The 20,634-nt window shown below is 41.5% G+C and overlaps 1 protein-coding gene across 1 annotated transcript in view; it reads left to right on the top strand.

The window, feature by feature from the left end:
* The window catches only part of LOC115475454 (ran-binding protein 9), a 208,617-nt gene that overhangs the window by 162,598 nt on the left and 25,385 nt on the right, over nucleotides 1-20,634 (top strand). The window contains exon 11 of the mRNA XM_030211186.1: nucleotides 17,828-17,949. Within this exon, the coding sequence (XP_030067046.1) occupies nucleotides 17,828-17,949 (122 nt within the window). The remainder of the gene's footprint in view (nucleotides 1-17,827; nucleotides 17,950-20,634) is intronic.

Here is a 20,634-nt window from a genome sequence, read left to right as displayed (position 1 = left end):
TATCCAGTTTTTAGCTTGAGAAATTGAAACAGCATTATTTTGAGTTTGTTTTACTAGCTGTTAAACTTTGGAAATTAAAATCTAGAAATGCTATCCCTAAGATTCAATATGCTCAGGTGTCCCTAGTATAGACTGATCAACAAATCCAGCGGTGTTTCACTTACTATTATGAGACACTATATTAAGGCTGATCTTCGGGTATTAGAAGACAAGATTGAGGAATATTTAGGAAAGGATTTTTGTGAGAACTTAGGATATAAGATTATTAAATAGGCTTATAATGGAACTGAAAGCCCTCTGGGCTATTAAGGCTTTGCCTGTAGGAAGGACCTTGGGCATGGATGGGTTCAGTGTTAAATTTTACAAAATCTTTGCAGGGCAATTAAGAGTTCCTTAGTCAAATCAGTTAACTGTTTAGGTCCAGACCAAAATATCCTATGGATGATGAGGTTGGTGGGAGTTACCCTAATTCATAAGATAGTCAAAAATGGGTCTTATGGGCCCATCTCCCTACTTTGGTTAGTTTTTAAGACTCTGACAAAAAAATACTGGCTGAAAGGCTTCAAGGGTTTTACTATGCCTGGTTCATGAGGAACAAGGTGACTTTCTTAGAGGTAGGCAAGCTTCTGATAAAAGAAGGAAAGTATTAAACCTAGTATGGTCTGTTAAAGCCTCTGGGGAGCCAGTTATTCTTTTGACTGTAGAAGCTGAGAAGACCTTTGACAGGGTCTCTTGACAGTTTGGTTAAACTACTAGAGTGTAGGAAGCAGGAAAAGTTTGTCTCCCTTTGATCCTCGATTCCATAAAGAAGGTACAACTGTTGAAGGCAGAATATGTATCTTAAAATACTCTTAATTTTAAATTCCAAAGTTGAAATAAAAGGAAGACCAGCAATTGAAATTTGCTTTGTGAAAGAATGCTTGCAGACAGAAAGAACAAGATTGTTCACCAAATTGCTAAACTTTAAATTTGCTGTGTTAATCCAGTGTTTTCAATTTTGAAAGTCAGCTGTTCATGACTGTAGGCGCAATTGTACCAGACAGCTACTCTTGTAGATTAGGCTGGTCTTGTTAGGAATATGGTTTGCTGGCAGTGCAAGAAATTATGCCAAATTTTGGATAAATATTGCCATTTATATCAAACTAAAAAATATATATATATTTGATGGCGAAGCAAAGATTATTATAGTACAAATCACAGTCAGTGACATGTAGCAATGAGCAGCACAACTAGTAATTGTTCCTAATACAACCTTAGAATTTCCTGATAAATAGTAACACAAGGTAACCATGCACAAATGATCCTGAATCACTTAGAAATTTAGTAATACCATTCTCTAACCCTGGAGTATAGGGAAGGAAACCACTTTCCTCCCCTGAATTGTGAGATTTATATGGACAAGTCCTCGGCTCCCTCAGGATGAAAGGTCTCTCATCCCTCCTGGTCTCCAAGCCAATGTCTTAAACTGGCTCCCGGATCAACCTTGTCCGAATGCACAAGGTCACGTAGATAAGATACCTTGACTCCACAGTGTAGCTCAGTCTCGTACTTTATGAGAAGGCTGGCTCAGCAATGAAGCTGGAATGGTGAATGAAAGCAGACTATCTTAGATAGTAACTGTAGCTAAGGTAAGAACATAAGTACATAAACATTGCTATACTGGGACAGACCAAAGGTCCGTCAAGCCCAGTTTCCTGTTTCCATTAGTGGCCAATTAAGGTCACAAGTACCTAGCAAGATCCCGAAAGAGTAAAATAGATTTTATGCTGCTTATTTTGGGTATAAGCAGTGGATTTTCCCTAGTTTATTTTAATAATAGCTTATGGACTTTTGACTTCTTTTAGGAACTTGTCCAAACCTTTATTAAAACACTGCTATGCTAACTGCTTTTACCACATTCTATGGCAGTGAATTTCAGAGCTTCATTACCCATTGAGTAAAGAAATATTTTGTCTGATTTGTTTTAAATGTACTACTTAGTAGCTTCATTGTGTAGCCCCCTAGTCCTTGTATTTTTGAAAAGAGTAAACAAGTGATTTACATCTACCCGTTCCACTCCACTCAGTATTTTATAGATGCTATACAATACTGGTTCTTGCTAGTAGTTCTGATTGGGTACATCTCTTGAGTACTAAGTTCTCATGGCCTTGGAGGTACTTAGATGTAAGGTAGCATCTATTAGGAAAAGGTGTCTTGTAAGTGTAAGCTCCCGAATGCTGAAAGCTCGCCGCTCTTTGGTACTTAAACCAAAAGGTGAGTCATGTGCTGTTGTGTATAGAATGATGCTGACCAAGGACATAAGCCCCCCAAATATCTTATGATCACACAAAGATTGATGGGCAAAGGCTTATTTATTATTATTCCACAAATAATGTGTCCTTGGCAAAGTCCATGATGTAGTGCATTAGAAGTCCATGACAGGATGGTTATAATACAGGCTGTAGTTTGGTTCATAGGCCTAAGTTAGGCTAATGCAGGCCTTATGCACACAAGCAGGTATCGGCAGGCGTTACCCCTAAATAAGCAAAACACAATGTCAGTTTCCCCCTGAGCATTCAGGATTGAACAGGGCCACTTTTGCAGTATACGAAGTGAAATCAACTGAAGTGTACTCTTCCTTATGAGACTTTACAGAAAACCTTTTGGGATTGAATGTCCTGACACAGTTCAGGAATTTAATTGCAAACTGCTCATTCTGCATCATCACTGATGTGGATTTTCAGCTATAATGGCACTAGCTGACAGGAAGAGGTGCATCAACTTGCATCTTCAAACCCGATACATTTGAATGCTTTTTTTTTTTTTTTTTTTTTTAATGAAAACCGAGCATTTATCTATGGGAAAACAGCAGCTCCTCCATTTTCTCAAAAACAAAGAAAGTAGTGCATTGGCTTTCAAAGTTATCCATAAGTTCAGTGATTAACTTGCATGTGTGACTGATAAAACATAAAAGTTTTCATCGTGAAATACGAGGTTTTATCAGGTAGTCATCTTCAGAGTTCTCTCAGTGAATTTGGTGCTGGGTTTCCAGATATGACCATTACTTCAAGAAAGCGGTGATAGACTCTGTATGATCCTGAACACTGGCAAACCAACTGTTCATCAAGCTATACTAGATCAAGTGCCATATGTGCTCTGGGAATGTTTTGCCTGATGTAGTTTAAGTACCTCATTTTCCTACTTCCTGCCATACAGAGCATTTGTGGGAAACACCACTGTATTGATGTCCTCTAATGGCATTCAGAAGCTTTCCATCACTGGATTGATGTGAGCAAGGCGTGTTATAGATGTTGCCAGAAAACAGGCCTAACGGTACTGTTTTATATACTTTTTTTCATGCATGTCACGTTATTCATGTCAAAGATGACAATGTCGTAAGCTGTTACAGCATACACAGTCTGAATGACTACTTGAGACACCATGCAGTGAATTTGTTTTCTCCATGAGGTGTGCATCAGCAGGATAGGTGGACCCATTTCCAGTACATTTGTTTAGTTCAGTGGTGGAAGCAAAACATTGAATATGTTGCGTATTTCATCAAATATAATTCAATTCATCCCTGTTTATTTCTGTCAGTGTTATAAATATCTGTACAATATCCTTATCGAAGTTGGTAAGCTTCTGGTATAGCACTACCATTCCTGGCTTGAATGTTCAAAAACTACCATATTTAAGGATGATCCATTTTAGGTAACAATATACTTGTAACTGCCACAAAATAAGACCCACCACAAAAAGGTGGGAATTACCAAAGCATCCTGATGGGAAAAAGCATGCTACTTGTATTTTCATTTCAGCATTACCAAAAATTGATATGTGCTCATAAGTTTTCACTGGACTTTCACAGACCGACAGGGCTAACTGTGTCCATGCAGTTTAATCGTTGCACATAATTATGCTAAATTTTTTTTTTCAAAACTTTTCCTGTGCCATAGTGCTCCAACTAAAGAGTGATAACATAAATAAAATTAGGTTAAAGTGATCATCATGAGTCCTGACTTGGACCATGTTTCATAAAAATGCTTTTTCAAGAGACCCAATGGTTTCTTCTTAATGTCTGTTCAGTCTCTAAAAGCATATGAGAATTTAAACCACCACATATCCTTCCTGAATAATGCTTTCTTTTTAGTAAACAGCTCAAGACTTTTTAAATCACAAACAATTGATTGGCTAGAAATTAGAAAGAGGGCAGGACTGTACCTTGTTAATTCACTTCAACCTTAAAGGAACGCAGAAGCAACCTGAAAGTGGAAACGACCCAAAATTTAAAGGCCTATAAGGGCATGAGACCATGAACAGGTAGCAATCTAAATAAAATGCCAGAAACATTAAAAAAAACAGAAAGCTGGTTAATTTACAAGGTATTGAAAGAAACTGAAGGGATATTTGTTTTTATAAATACATCCACCACTCCACCTCTCAGTTGAGTCCTTGTGGTTCCACTGTATTCCAATTATCTGCAAGCCAATGCTCTACAAGGAGGCCTGCCTGATTCCCATTCTGATCTGGTTCAATTGCTCTCTAATAACAGGCTCGAACAGTTTTACTAGTTTGACTAATGTATATTTTTGGACAAGGGCATTTGATCTTATCACCCGTTCAGTTGAGCAAGTTGACAAGCTCTTTGTATTAATTCAGAAGAGTGGAGATCCAGCCCAGTCCCTTTTGCTGTCACTGTCTCACATTCCGCATGGGCAGACAGATGGACAAAGCCCTTCTGCTATTCTATATATAGAGATAGCTATCAAAATATTACTATTACTATTTATCATTTCTGTAGTGCTACTAGATGTACGCAGCACTGTACACGTCAACATGAAGAGAGAGTCCCTGCTTCACAAAGCTTAAATCTAATCAGGACAGACAAACAGGACAAATAAAGGGATAAGGGAATTGCTTAAGGTGGGAAGGATAAAACATATATGGGTACTGAACAAGTACATAAGTATGGCCATACTGGGACAGACCAAAGATCCATCAAGCCCAGCATCCTGTTTCCAACAGTGGCCAGTCCAGGTCACAAAACCTGGCAAGATCCCAAAAAAAGTACAAAATATTTTATACTGCTTATCCCTGAAATAGTGGATTTTCCCCAAATCCATTTAATGTTCTCTGGATTTTTCCTTTAGGAAGCCGTCCAAACCTTTTTAAAACTCCGCTAAGCTAACTGCATTTACCACATTCTCTGGCAACAAATTCCAGAGTTCAATTACACGTTGAGTGAAGAAACATTTTCTCCGATTTGTTTTAAATTTACTACATTGTAGCTTCATCACATGCCCCCTAGTCCTAGTATTTTTGGAAAGCGTAAACGGACGCTTCACTTCTACCTGTTCAACTCCACTCGTTATTTTATAGACCTCTATCATATCTCCCCTCAGCCGCCTTTTCTCCAAGCTGAAGAGCCCTAGCTGTTTTAGCCTTTCCTCATAGGGAAGTCGTTCCATCCCCTTTATCATTTTTGTCACCCTTCTGTGCACCTTTTCTAATTCCACTATATCTTTTGAGATGCGGCGACCAGAATTGAACACAATATTTGAGGTGTGGTCGCACCATGGAGCGATACAAAGGCATTATAAGGTCCTCAATTTAGTTTTCCATTCCTTTCCTAATAATACCTAACATTCTATTTGCTTTCTTAGCCACAGCAGCACACTGAGCAGAAGGTTTCAACATATCATCAACGACGACACCTAGATCCCTTTCTTGGTCTGTGACTCCTAACGTGGAACCTTGCATGATGTAGCTATAATTCAGGTTCCCATTTCCCAAATGCATCACTTTGCACTTGCTCACATTAAACGTCATCTGCCATTTAGACTCCCAGTCTCGTAAGGTCCTCTTGTAATTTTTCCACAATCCTCCCGCGATTTAACGACTTTGAATAACTTTGTATTGTCAGCAAATTTAATTACCTCACTAGTTACTCCCATCTCTAGGTCATTTATAAATATGTTAAAAAGCAGCTCCCAGTACAGACCCCTGGGGAACCCCACTAACTACCCTTCTCCATTGAGAATACTGACCATTTAACCCTACTCTCTGTTTTCTCTCTTTAAACCAGTTTTTAATCCACAGTAAAAAAAAAAAAAAAAAAAACTACCTCCTATCCCATGACTCTCCAATTTCCTCTGGAGTCTTTCATGAGGTACTTTGTCAAACGCCTTGTGAAAATCCAGATACACAATATCAACCGTCTCGCCTTTATTCACGTTTGTTCACCCCTTCAAAGAAATGTATTAGATTGGTGAGGCAAGATTTCCCTTCACTAAATCCATGTTGAGTTTGTCTCATTAATCCATGCTTTTGAATAAGCTCTGTAATTTTGTTCTTTATAATAGTCTCTACCATTTTGCCCAGCACCAATGTCAGATTTACCGGTCTATAATTTCCCCGATCTCCTCTAGAACCTTTTTTTTTTTTTTTTTAAATTGGCGTTACATTGACCACCCTCCAATCTTCTGGTACCACGCTTGATTTTAAGGATATATTACATATTAGTAACAATAACTCCGCAAGTTCATTTTTCAGTTCTATCAGTACTCTGGGATGAATACCATCCGGTCCAGGAGATTTGCTACTCTTCAGTTTGTAGAACTGCCCCATTACATCCTCCAGGTTTATAGAGAATTCATTTTAACTGCTAACAGAGGTTAGCAGTTAAAAGCAGCCTCAAAAAGGCTTTTTTGCTATTTTGGTTTCCTTCTTTACATATTATTTTCATTGTTTGATAAGCAGCTACAGTGGAGTGTACTAGGTCATGTAATATGTTTTGCATGCAAATCTCAGTAGCTCGCCTCAAATGGAGTAGAGGAGAAATCCAATAGAGTAGTAGGCTGAGAACCAGGGAAGCCCAGTTCAAATCCCACTGTTACTAATTGTGATGTAGGTAAGGTCAGTTAACTTTGCATTGCTTCAGGTACATACTTAGATTATGAACCCTCCAGGGAGAGGATAATACCAAGTCCAAAAGATAGAGAGACTTCAGGTTTTATTTAAAATTCGTTATACCACCCATGAGAATAACTGCCTGAGTGGTTGCGATACAAAATCATAAGTACATGAAATTAAAGTTAAAGGAACTCCAGAGAAAATAAAAAAGATTAAGATCAAAGCAAAAATAGACTACACATGTCCCCCGCTTCCCTTACCTTACATGTGCCGCATGTCTCCCCTCTTCCCTTCCCTATATGTACAACATTTCACTCTTTGTCCTCTGTGGTATTGTCTCTCCTGTTCCCCACCACCTTCCCTCCTGCAGTTACAATATCTTTTCCTACCTTTCTTCTCCCACTCCTCAGGCCTCTCTGTCCTCTCCACTTCGATTCTACAAACTTTGCGGTTGCCAGCTGCTAATAGAACAGGCCTTCCTCTGGCCATCCAGAGGCTTTCCCTCTGCCGTGTCCCCTTCCACATGGCAAAGGGAAGTCACGTCAGAAGGAAGGAAGGAAACCCCAGGGCTGGCCAGAGAAAGGCCGGTTCTAATAGCTTCTGGCAACCACAAAGTTTGTAGAATTGTGGTGGAGAGGAGAGAGACCCAAGGGGGTGGGAGGAAGATATTGAGGTGACACCTATGACCTGGAGGGGATTCCTTCGGGATCCCTATGGACTCTGTGACACACCTGGGGAGCAGCTGCGGCATACCGATTGAAAAATGGTGTTATATATAATATGTAAATTGCTTTGATTATACCACAGAAAGACAGTATATAAAATAACTTACCTTTACCCCTTACCTAGCCAGTTAGTGTCGATATTTAGTCCACTAACCAGTTACGTATATGGATAAAGTTAAGACCGCAGAAAGGCTGTCCTGACTTGATCTGCTGAGTTAACCAGGCACTGGTCTGCGTATCGGCTGGTGCCTGATAACATTTTGCCTCCAGCACTGAATATCTATGTTAGTGCAGCAACCCAGGACATGCCCCAGCATTGAATATCCAGTGTTAACTCAGCCTATAAGATGCTTACCGCCGCCTTTAGCTTTCAAATGGCAGTTCATAAGCAAGTAAACAAAGCTAGTTTATCAACTGAATAACAACTGAACAGGAGATCTAGCAAAACTCATTCCCCCTCCCCACTTTTTTTTTTTTTTTTTTTTGGGGGGGGGGGGGATTGGTAACTTTTGCCTTTAAACTAGACAAGATTTGGACTCTGAAGTTATACTTTAGGTTCAGGAATGTGGACTTTCTGGGTTTTACAGTTTGTTTTCCTTGATGTTTCTCATGCCTTCCTGGTGGAGAGGCAGGTGTTATTTCTCTGGGTGCAAGCCTTAGTATCAGGTTAAATGGATTCAGAATTAACATCAAGAATTTCCTGTAATACTGTCTCAGCATAGCTATAGGTGAGAAGGTTACTTCTTGAAATTTAAAAAACTGCAAGTTAGTCATTTAATAATTTTCAGTGACCTCCATCTTCTGCTGAATTACTACTTGGTCTTTGATAATTGCCACATCACAGTTCTTAAATTCAGTGGCTTGCTATTCTAAATTAACCAGTCTTGATTCAAAGTTCTGCTGAATTACCACTTGGTCTTTGATGATTGCACCAGAAAGCACAAAAATTGGAAGGCCAAACATCAGTTGTACTACTAATTCAAAAATAATGTGCGTGCCAAAACCTGATTGAGATAAGGTTATACTGAAAACTTATATAGATATTGTCATGAAATATCTAGCCACTGGCCTGGGGCTAACCTTGCAGCCACGGCCATTTAGAGGGTCTATCCCCAGCACAGCTGAGGTTTTCCTGCACCTGGGCATGTGCTATACACTAGCACCCTCCTCTCAACGACTGGATCCCAACTGCCTCTGGGCGAGTCTCCCACTCTCAAGCTATCCTCGTTGATTTCTAGGTTATTGGGGCCACACTCCCAGTGCTCCCACAGTTCCTAGAAAGCACTCACATACTCCAAACCCATATATCAGTCCACAATACATAGTTCCAAAGTGTCACACATCCACAGTCCCAGATGATTTTTAAGACTTGAAGACTGCTCCACCTTACCTCGGGCCCTTCTTGTTTCGATACCCTGCTTCAGGAGGAGGAATACAAGTGAAATCTTTAACATGGTGACAGAGTTTGAGAACACCACCCAATCCACCTAGCCCAAAACAGAAACACAAAAAACCCTCGTGATATAACAGTCAAAATTCTTAATAAAATGCCTCCCATTCTATTGGGCCATTCAAGCCCTCTAGCGTCACCGTGCCTAATTTGTAAATCCAACGCGGTTCCCTTTGATGAAGGTACCTGGATACATCATCCCCTCTGTTGGCAAACAATTGATCAGTCATCACTAAATAAGTTAAATCTTCAAACCTATGTTGCTTTTGTAGTCAATGGGAGCTTCAATTTTTGTGCTGTAGTACAATGTTTATATTCTGCCATACGTTTTTTAACTTAACGCTTTGTTTACCCAATGTAGTACAACCCACTTGAACAGGTTATTTTATAAATCGCACATGTAGAACAATTAGTAGAACAATGTAATTGGAACCAACAGTGGTTTGCTGCACTCCAGAACTCAGTAGTTTGTTCCGTGATACAACATAGTGAGCACGATCCACACTTTTGATGATCAGTAAATTCCCTGATAGTGGTAGACCATGAGGCATATTTTCAAAGCAATTAGCCTTCCAAAGTTCCATAGGTTTCTGTGGAACTTTGGAAGGCTAAGTGCTTTGAAAATATGCCTCCATATGTCTGATTTGTATAATCAGCCAAGTTTATATTTCTAAAATAAGCCAATAAACATTGAGATTGCTTAAACATCTCATGAACAGACAAAATAGACCAGTGTTTAACAGTCTTTGCTACTTTATTGGAAAAGCTTGTGTATTTTAATACACACAGGATTTTATCATCCCCCGATTTATGTTGGGCCTGCAATAACCAGTCATGATGATTATATAATGCACTCTTATGAGCACATTTGACAGAAGTAGGAGGATAACCTCTTGCAATGAACTTTTCTTGTAATTCTGTTGAAGTTTGTTTATATGTGACCACATCATCACAAATCTGGCGAGACCTCAAAAATTGAGAAAACAAAAGACTGTTTTTGACATGGTATGGATGCCTGCTTTCAAAACGTAACAGAGTTACGATCCGTTGTCTTTGAAAATATGCTGGTACAACACTTCCCATTTTGTAAAGAGATGTTCACATTCAAAAAAGTAATGGTGTGAGAATGACAAACATACTGAAATTTTATAGTAGAATGAATACAATTAAGTCTGTTTGCAAATTTTACCAAATCTGTCTCATTTCCACACCAGAATATAAAAATGCCATTGATAAACCTCCACCAACAGATTATATTATTAAATTCTTCCATATTGTAGATTGAATCTTGTTCTAATTGACTCATAAACAAATTAGCCACCAAAAAAGTGAGAGGCTCCCATATTGCTGTACCCAATAATTTTGGGTACATTTTGTCCTGAAATACAAAATGATTATCCTTTAGAGCCACTTCTGTCAAAAGCCATAAGAAACCGTTGGAACAGACCATGGACGTGGATGAGAATTCAGTGCAAACTATCTCTCGTTTCTTCTTCTTGAGGTGTCATAGTGTAAAGAGATAAAACATCAAACATAGCCAACGGCACAGGGTTAGTATCCAGCTGAACCTGAGACAATTTGTTTAAGAAATGAGTGGTGTCCTGGGAATTTTCTCAACCAATAGGGATAGAAAACCATCCACATATTTGAACACCCATTCCAGGAGAGAGTCATAGGCCAAAATGATCGGGTGACCAGGGGTTTGATGGAGAAATTTATGGATTTTGAGGACTAATAATTGCCATATCACAGTTCTTAAATTCAGTGGCTTGCTATTCTAAATTAGCCATTCTTGATTCATAGTTTACACACTTCTGTTCCTCTGCCCCAATGCACTTCTTTCTGTGAGCAGACTGATTCAGGACCAGATCAATATGAGAAGCAAAAGACATCTTCATTTTACGTATGGCAGTTCAGATAACATCTAAAGTGATCTCACCTGAATAACATTTACATATAGGGGAAGGTTCCCAAGGGAAATCTCTCCATGTCTTCCTGCCTGTCCCACACTGTCCTTAGATTGGGACCTGTGTTGGCTCTCATTCCTCCACTCTGCAGGGTTCCTTGTGCCTCCAAGAGAATTCCAGTATCAATTCTCACTTCAGCAGACTGGTCCTGATTCTCACTGATCACCAACCAATGCGCTGCCAGTATATGGCTCCCCTCTGTGAAGGGAAGTCTTGCCTCACCAATCTAATGCATTTTTTTGAGGGGGTAAGCAAACATGTGGACAATGGGGAGCCGGTTGATATTGTATATCTGGATTTTCAGAAGGCGTTTGACAAAGTGCCGCACGAAAGACTCCTGAAGAAATTGCAGAGTCATGGAATCGGAGGTAGGGTATTATTATGGATTAAGAACTGGTTGAAAGATAGGAAGCAGAGAGTAGGATTGCGTGGCCAGTATTCTCAGTGGAGGAGGGTAGTTAGTGGGGTCCCGCAGGGGTCTGTGCTGGGTCCGTTGCTTTTTAATGTATTATAAATGACCTAGAGATGGGAATAACTAGTGAGGTAATTAAATTCGCCGATGACACAAAATTATTCAGGGTCGTCAAGTCGCAGGAGGAATGTGAACGATTACAGGAGGACCTTGCGAGACTGGGAGAATGGGCGTGCAAGTGGCAGATGAAGTTCAATGTTGACAAGTGCAAAGTGATGCATGTGGGTAAGAGGAACCCGAATTATAGCTACGTCTTGCAAGGTTCCGCGTTAGGAGTTACGGATCAAGAAAGGGATCTGGGTGTCGTCGTCGATGATACGCTGAAACCTTCTGCTCAGTGTGCTGCTGCGGCTAGGAAAGCGAATAGAATGTTGGGTGTTATTAGGAAGGGTATGGAGTCCAGGTGTGCGGATGTTATAATGCCGTTGTATCGCTCCATGGTGCGACCGCACCTGGAGTATTGTGTTCAGTACTGGTCTCCGTATCTCAAAAAAGATATAGTAGAATTGGAAAAGGTACAGCGAAGGGCGACGAAAATGATAGTGGGGATGGGACGACTTTCCTATGAAGAGAGGCTGAGAAGGCTAGGGCTTTTCAGCTTGGAGAAGAGACGGCTGAGGGGAGATATGATAGAAGTGTATAAAATAATGAGTGGAATGGATCGGGTGGATGTGAAGCGACTGTTCACGCTATCCAAAAATACTAGGACTAGAGGGCATGAGTTGAAGCTACAGTGTGGTAAATTTAAAACGAATCGGAGAAAATTTTTCTTCACCCAACGTGTAATTAGACTCTGGAATTCATTGCCGGAGAACGTGGTACGGGCGGTTAGCTTGACGGAGTTTAAAAAGGGGTTAGATAGATTCCTAAAGGACAAGTCCATAGACCGCTATTAAATGGACTTGGAAAAATTCCGCATTTTTAGGTATAACTTGTCTGGAATGTTTTTACGTTTGGGGAGCGTGCCAGGTGCCCTTGACCTGGATTGGCCACTGTCGGTGACAGGATGCTGGGCTAGATGGACCTTTGGTCTTTCCCAGTATGGCACTACTTATGTACTTATGTACTCTGTTTTTATCTCTTCCCCCCCCCCCCCCCCCCCCCCCAGTGTATGATCATATCAGCTCTGGTGCGTCCTCTTGTTCTTTTCATCCCCCCCTCCCCCCCTACAATTGTTTTTCTTTTTAACGTAGAGAACCGGCTCTTTAAACTGTATTGCAGTGAGTGCAGAGGCAATAGTGATGGATGAGCCATCAAAGTGGCCCACAATATGCTGTCAAGTGACAACCACAAAGACGTGTGGTATAGTTTTGGTACATAAAAACATAAGAGTTGCCCTGTTGGGTCAGACCAAGGGGCCATCTAGCCCAGTATCTTTGTTTCCAGCAAAATCCAGGTCACAAATGCGCTTCATGTAAGTTGTCCTGAACATTTTCCGTTAAGTCTGTCCAAACCAAAGATGCAGCATAGTGTTTAAGTTGATGATCAGCATAGAAGTCCTTAGAAAGCAGAGAATACTCCTTTTGCAGAACATAAAAAGATTTCATACGTTCCTCGTCCATCAGAACATGGAAAAGATAGACCACTCCCCATTTAGCCCACCTGGTAAAAATACTAGGACCCTGAGCTGTTGTAGGAATTAGAAAAATGATGTCACCTACATAGCCACCTCCAAATAACTCTAAGCCCTCAAAAATGGATACATTAGAAAATCCCTAGGGAGCAATTCACCACTAGTATGCAAAATTATGCTAAAGTGTACAGAAGCAAGTAGTTGATTATGTCTCATGCCTCTTGCCACACTAAGATATCATAAGTTGAGAAGGCCCAAGCCCCCAAAGATCTTAGTGTCAGCAGGATCCTAAATGGCAGAGCCCTTCACAATTATCCTTCATCTCATTTACATAAAAATATGGGTAACATTTGAAACAAATAAAGCCACTTAGGTGCCAGAAGCATAGTAAACAGATATACCCGCCCCCACATAGACAGTGGAAAACTTGCCCAAATTTGCAATTTACCCCATGTGTCAGCCACAATGTACATTAAATGAATACAACAATTTAAAGTAAGAGAGAAAGAACCTCTCCTTTGGGTACTTGTCCGTGCGGTAATTGGCAAAGATTTTGATTTACTTAGATTAAGGGGAAACGTAGATATGACCTGTAACAATCAGGGCAGGGAGTTTATGGGATTAGTAAGTAAAAGCAACAAATCATCTGCAAAAGCCGAAGTCTTTTTATCTGGTCACCCTGCAATATTACTCCCAAGACCATCCCATCTGCATTAAGGACTCGGATCAAGGGCTCCAGGGACAATACAAATAGGAGCGGGGACAGGGGGCAACCCTGTCTTGTGCCCCAAAAAATGGGAAAAGTGGATATTCATTCTCCATTAACCAATAACTGGGCTTTTGGCTCATGATAAAGAGCTTGAATGGCAGAAAAGAACCAGTCCTGTACACTCACTCTCTGTAGTAGTTTATTGAAAGACCTTTTCCGCATCTAAGCTAATCGCTAGGGCGGGTGTGTTCAGCGATTTGTCAGTGATACATCGCAGGCAAGGCTTGTTGTACATTTAGGACTGATTTCCTCCCCTTAACAAACCCTACTTGGCCCGGTCCAATCAAGTCTGGTAGGTACTCGGCTAGTCTTTTTGCTAAGATTTTAGTTAAGAGCTTAATATCAATGTTTATTAGTAATCAGGGCTGGTATGAGTTTGCATTTTCCCATGGTTTGGTAGATTTAGGAAGAAAGGTGATCAATACCATATTAGCGTATGGAGGAAAGGCACCCGATTCTACCACTTCCATAAAATAGGCCAACAAGGGTTTTACTAAAGAATGCTGCAAGGCCTTGTAAGTGTCTCCTGTAAATCCATCAGCTCCAGGAGCAGAGGACGGTTTCAACGATTTTATGGATGCTTGTAATTCCTTAACATGAAGCAGTGTGTTCAGTGCCTCCACCACCTCCGGTGCCATCAAGGAAGCCTTGCCTTATCCAGAAAAGATTGCAGAGCTGTGGGGACCGTGAGCGGCGCTGCACCATATAAGGTACTAAAATGTTGCACAAACATTTGTGCAATTTGATCAGTACGAGATGTAAGAACCCCTTGGTCATCCACCAACGTTGCCACTGCCAAGAGCCCCCTCCATGCACACATTTTAACAACATGAGCTAGTAAACAACCAGATTTATTTCCAAATTTATGAAACCGAAATTTCCTATACAAAATACTTTTATTATTTTTTCATCTATAAGAGTATTTAATGTGGCCTAAAGAGTAACTAAGGTTTCTTTTATGTTGAGAAGGGTTTGAAATGTATTGGCGTTTAGCTTGTTGCAGCCTTCTTTCCAAGTGAAGTATACTAGACGCTAGTGACTTAAATAGCTATCATGTTCTCCCAACTAACAGCTTTTGTTGTGTTCCAGAATAAAAGTGATTTGGATTCGTGTTGTGCATTAGAAGTTGCAAAGGCCAGATATTTAATAAAGTTGGTGTTTTTTGCCAAATAAGAAGGAAAATGCCAACTTCATAGGGACTATCATCCAAAGGAGTCTCCAGGTCTGTCCAAACTGGGGCATAATCAAAGATCTTGCCAGGACCCACTTCTGCAGATTGAATAGCACAGAATAAATTTTGATGGACAAAAATGGAGTCTAAATGAGAAAACGTTCAGATAGCTGTAGCAAACACCAAAGGTCTACCAACCTAAGTGCATTTACAAAATAAGTAAGCATTATCTGGGCAAATGAATTCTCTCTGTGGCTCCTGATGCCCCTCCAGCAATCCTGTATTGGATTTAATACTAGGTTCAAGTCTCCTCCAGCTGCTATAATATCTAAGGAGTTGTATGGTAGTAAGCATTTTAATAGGGCTGGGTAGAACTGTGGATCATAGGGAGTGGAGGCATATATGACAAATAAAACTCACGACCTTGAGCCCAGATCTTAAGAAACAAATAATGTCTGCTTGCATCTTGAAAAATAAGTATGGAGGTATTGTGTAAAGATTTGTTAAAACAACCCCCCCCCCCCCCCCATGCCTATCCCCTGAAGAACAGTAATAGACATCTCCCACCCATTGGCATTTTAATTTTTGATGTTCGTGGTCTGTGAGCCATGTCTCCTGGAGAGAGGCTATGTCTCCGCTGTGTCTTTTGAGAGCAGAAAGAATTTTACACCCCCCCCCCCCCCTTTTACAAAGCCGTTCGGCAAGGCTGACACAACCCATTCACTTTGAATGGGCTGTGTCGGCTTTACCACACCAGCAGCCACTAGCGCAGCTTTGTAAAAGGAGGAGTTAGTACGCTTTATGGGAGAGATGATGCTGCCCATATTCCAAGTCATTGGCTGACAAGGAAATGAAATGTGTAAAAATATACAATACTGTAAAGAGCCCAGCTTGCCAAGCCCTCACCCCAAGCATAAGAAACTGAAATAAAACTTGAAATCGCATCTGTAGAGTCCCTGGACTACTGGACATGTGGACTGCCCCAAAAAAGTACTGCATCATGAACATTGCTATCCCCCCACCCCCCCTCCCATGCTGCCTCTCTATACCTCCCCCCCCCCCCCCCCACTCCACCCATACCATTCCCATAAACCATCTCCTAAACTACCCACAACACCTGTCACTACCAAAACTGAGCGACAGAGATGGAAATCACGTTTGATGCTTGTGGTCCCACCCTCCACTCCCCCCTCCCGATACTACTAAGTAAGCGAAAACAAGTAATGGTCAAACAGAGAACACTGACAAAACACCATTACATAGGACCAGTTTCAGGTATTAGATAAAACAGAATCCAGTCCAACAGCAGCTACAATGTTAATTCTCAACCAGTCTCGGATGACGACTCTCCTTGTAATGTGTTAATACACTCCTGCGCTGCACTAGGAGTATCAAAAGAGCACCACTGTCCATTGATAAGTTTGAGGAGTGCTGGGTAAAAACAGCATAAACTTGATTCCCTTAGCCTGACTTGCTGCACAAATTGTGGAAAACGGCGCTCCAGGAGTTCCACTGAATAATCCTGAAAGATAGAAACAAGTGTGCCTTCATATTTTAAAGAGTCTTGTTTTGTCTGAAGCCCTGCAAAATTTCCAGTTTGTTACTATAATTGTGTACCTTCACTTTCACTATCAGTATTCTGGGCTTCTGTCAGCCTTCATGAAAGCGGCCCAACCAATATGCCTGCTCCAGACAAAGTGGCCCCATATTGTCAGAACGAGCAAATTCAGCAGACAGCCTTCCAATAAGGGCCCCAAAGTGCATTCAAGGATAGTATCTGGCAAACCTATAACCTGCAGGTTACTCCGACGGGAGCTATTCTGGAGGTCATCATGTTGGTCCACTTGGCTGTGGACCTGTTTTTCCAAACCTGCAGTTGAGTGCATGATGTGCCCGGTTGAGTCTTCCACTACAAAGACCCAGTGTTCTAGTTCCCCGGTTTTGCTGAGTAGTAGTATCTGCCAGAATAGATTCCAAATGCGTTAGCTGCTCAGACAACTGCTTCAGTCATGGTTCCAGTGCCTTCTCCACTTGGCGGTGAGTTGAGAATGCAGAGGCCCTGGGCACTTACACCGTCACCATCTTGCCTTTGCCATTCTGCACCCAGTCTTTCTTTTTTTAAAGCTTTTTCCCGCTGTCTCTCCCCCGAACGCAGTGTCGGGGGAAAGTTGAATGATAGGCTACGCGAAAAAATGTACGGAGAATGCGAATGGAGAGCGAGACCCTAGAGAAGGACTACAGCACATCTAACCCGATCAACGCATCACATGATTTCCTGCAACCTCAATAAATAAATACTAAGTTTTAAAAAAAATTGTGGCCCCCTGAAGTCTGTGTGACCTAAATACACAAGTGTAAACTCCTACCCTCTTAATCTCAGGTAACCTGTTTGACCACGAATTATCTACAGCTTTCTTTAAATCAATAAATTTCCTGAGAAATAAATTGGTCATTTTGTTGATTATTAATTATAAATAACTTCTTGCTTCTGTTTTCAAGTATTTAATATATAAAATGCACTAATAAACCCACAGGGAAATTTGTCATGTTTGTGCCAGCATTTTGTATTCTACAATTTTGCACCAACTTTGGTATCTTAAATTCACTGAGATTTACTAAGGTATCGCCACTGCTTTCAAACAAATGCATGGTATAGTTTAGCTGATTGATAATGGAGCATGTTTAATGTTCGTGAAATATTAATCCTTCAGGAAAGCCTGACTTTAGAAAGGAATAGGAGGCTAGTGTGAACCATAATCCATATAACCAATATTTCTAAAGTAATTGTGTTCATTTTTCCCTTTCTCAGCAACGATGCAGAGATGGAAACTGATCATTACTCCAATGGTGTTGCTGAGGCCTCATCCAATGGCTTTCTAAATGGTAGCGCTAAGCATGATGATGAAATGGAAGACTGTGACGCAGAAATGGGTCTGTGATATTTCTTAAATTCTTTCTATAAAAACATAGGTTGCAACAAGTTTCATTTCACCTAAATATTGAATTGCACTGAAACAGGAGTAGCTTAAAGCAGCAGTACCTCTGCTTGGTTGAAAATCTTGACACATTACAATTGGATTTGGCTGCTGCTGCCTCCTGGAAAAATTTTAACCAGTGCTTTCATCTTTTTCCAAGAATCAGTAGCACAGTGTTTAGAGTTTTCTCGAGGATCTCCATTAGAGGGGTAACTTTTACAATGTCTTTTTTTTTTTTTTTACATGTATGGGTCCTGCTCTAAAATTCCAGCTGGTGTGAAAGCACACACATTGATGCAGAGATGCATTCTTTGCCAGGGGTATAGTCAGGGATGAGATCTGAGTGGAGCACAGGCAAAGTCTACAAGCACATACAGATTATAAAATACCTTAATTTATGCAACAGTGGTGAACAGCATGTCCAAATAGCTTGGATAAGAAAGGGAGGAGGGAGATGGGATGATAGTTGGAAGGGCAGGGAGGGTCCAGTGAAGGTTTTTTGAGGAGTGGTGTAACTACAGCATATTTGAAGGAAACTGGAACAGTTGCAGTGGAAAGAGAGGCTGAGGATATGACGAGAGATAGTGATGAGTAGATGGGTAGGAATAGGATCAGAAGTACATATGAGTTTGGAGGCGGAAAGAAAATATGCAGTTTGCTCTTCAGTGATTTCAGAAAAGGAGGCAGGGGTTGAAGAAAGGTTGACAGATTGGACTAGGGGAAGGAGAGGTGAAGGTGACTTGGTTGAGAACTCAAGTTTAATCTTGTGGACCTTGTCATGGAGGTACTTGGCCATAGTCTGGGGAGAAAGTGAAGGGGGCATTGGAGATGAAGGCACTTTGAGTAGAGAGCTCGGTGTGGCAAAGAGACAGCAAGGATTGGAATCAAGAGGGTTTATCAAATGGATATAGTAGTTTTGCTGGCAAGTGAAAGAGCAGACTGGAAAGAGATCAGAAAGAATTTGAAATGTATGAAATCAGCGTGGGCACGGGATTTTAGCCAAAAGCGTTCAGCTGATCAGGCATAGGAATGTAGATAGCAGATTCTATAGGTCAGCCAAGGGGAATAGGAGGAGCGAAAGTATCCAGAGCAGAGGAGAGAATAGTATTATAGGATGAGACAGCGTCATTGACAGACTTGGATAACACAGTGGTTGAGAAGAGGATTGAAACACTGGTGGAGAGGGTGCAAGGGTCGATAGCCTTGAAGATTTCTAACTGCATTGGTGGAGATTGGGTGGGATTAGGAAGGAGGATGATTAAGTGTGAAAGTTATCAGATGATGGTCAGAGAGAGGAATAACTGAGATGGAGAAATTGGAGATTGAGCAGTTGGAGAAGACAAGATCAAGGCAGTGGCCATTCTGGTGAGTTAGGGGTAATGGAGCACAGCACAAAAGAAGCAGAAGTGAGTGGGCTTCATTCCTGCCTCTTCTTGAAGGTATGTCGGAGGAGGGGGGTTGCAACGGGTTGGTGGTGCCATTAGATGGTAGGGCTTTTTTTGGTGGGGGAGGAAGGGAATCGGGTAGGTGGGGGGGGGGGTTTCTAGTAGATGTCAGGTCAGGTTGGGGATTGGGAGGATCAGGGTAATCTCTGGGGGGGTCAAGGGTTTTGGGAGGCTGAGGGAGGGTAGTAGCTGTTTTTTGGAAGGGATGGGGGGGTTCACCAGATGGCAAGACAATTTGAGGGGGTTCAGAAGGAATAAATGGTAACGAGCCTGTTAGCTTTTCTACCCTGATGCAATTGTAGCAGAAGGGCACGTTAACCCTTTTACACCTCCTCAGACCTGGTAATAAATTTCTTGGATTGTGCTTGTCTTAAAATCTGTGTGCTTCTGTGCATCAGGATAATAGAATAGCTAATAGTAGCATTCATTTCAATATGCTGTGTGCTGATGTCTACCTTGCAAGTTAACTGTCTTTCTTCATTGTGCAGCATGTAAAGTGCTCACATATCTCTTGTCTACCACACGCTTATGCCTGTGGCAGCTTTCTGTATTGGCCCCTGGTTACACATAGCCTCCTGGCATTTGGTAATGTTACTATACAAAATTGTATTGAAGGCAATCGTCAGCAGGTTGTAATCAAATATAGTTATAAAGATATGTGGAGAAACAAAAGTGTATGTGTGTGCTAAATAGAGCCCAACCAACACCAGGATCCTCAGTTTCTGCCGAAATTGAATCTGCAATCAAAATTGGTCACTCTGTTTCAGCAGAAACCAAAGCCAAAACTCCCCCCCCCCCCAGCCCCCTCCTGCGCATACCTTTTTGTTGGTGGTAGCGGGTGCAGGATTATCCCTAATCATTCTTGCGTGCTTCTGGACTTCCAACGGCAGTCTTGGCAGGCATCTTGAGAATGGAAGCAGCACGTGCAAGAGTGATCACTCGCTCTTGCCCCATGCTGATTCCATTCTCAAGATGACTGCTGGGATCTCCTGTGGCACTCACTGGCTGGAAATCCCAGAAGCCATTTTCTGAGCTGGGCATGCACAGGAGCAAGTAGGGGATGCTCCTTTGCCCACTACCCACCAATGAAAAGGTAGGCCCAGGAGGGGCTGCTACTGGGAGGGGGGGTTGCCCTGTGGGGAAGGGAGACTCAAGAGGAGAGGGTAGCTGCTGCTGGCGGGCTCATCTGCTGGGGG

Source organism: Microcaecilia unicolor, chromosome 1 (genome assembly GCF_901765095.1).
Source record: "Microcaecilia unicolor chromosome 1, aMicUni1.1, whole genome shotgun sequence".
In the NCBI taxonomy this organism is placed as follows: Eukaryota; Metazoa; Chordata; class Amphibia; order Gymnophiona; family Siphonopidae; genus Microcaecilia; species Microcaecilia unicolor.
This window is presented reverse-complemented; position numbering and strand designations above follow the sequence as displayed.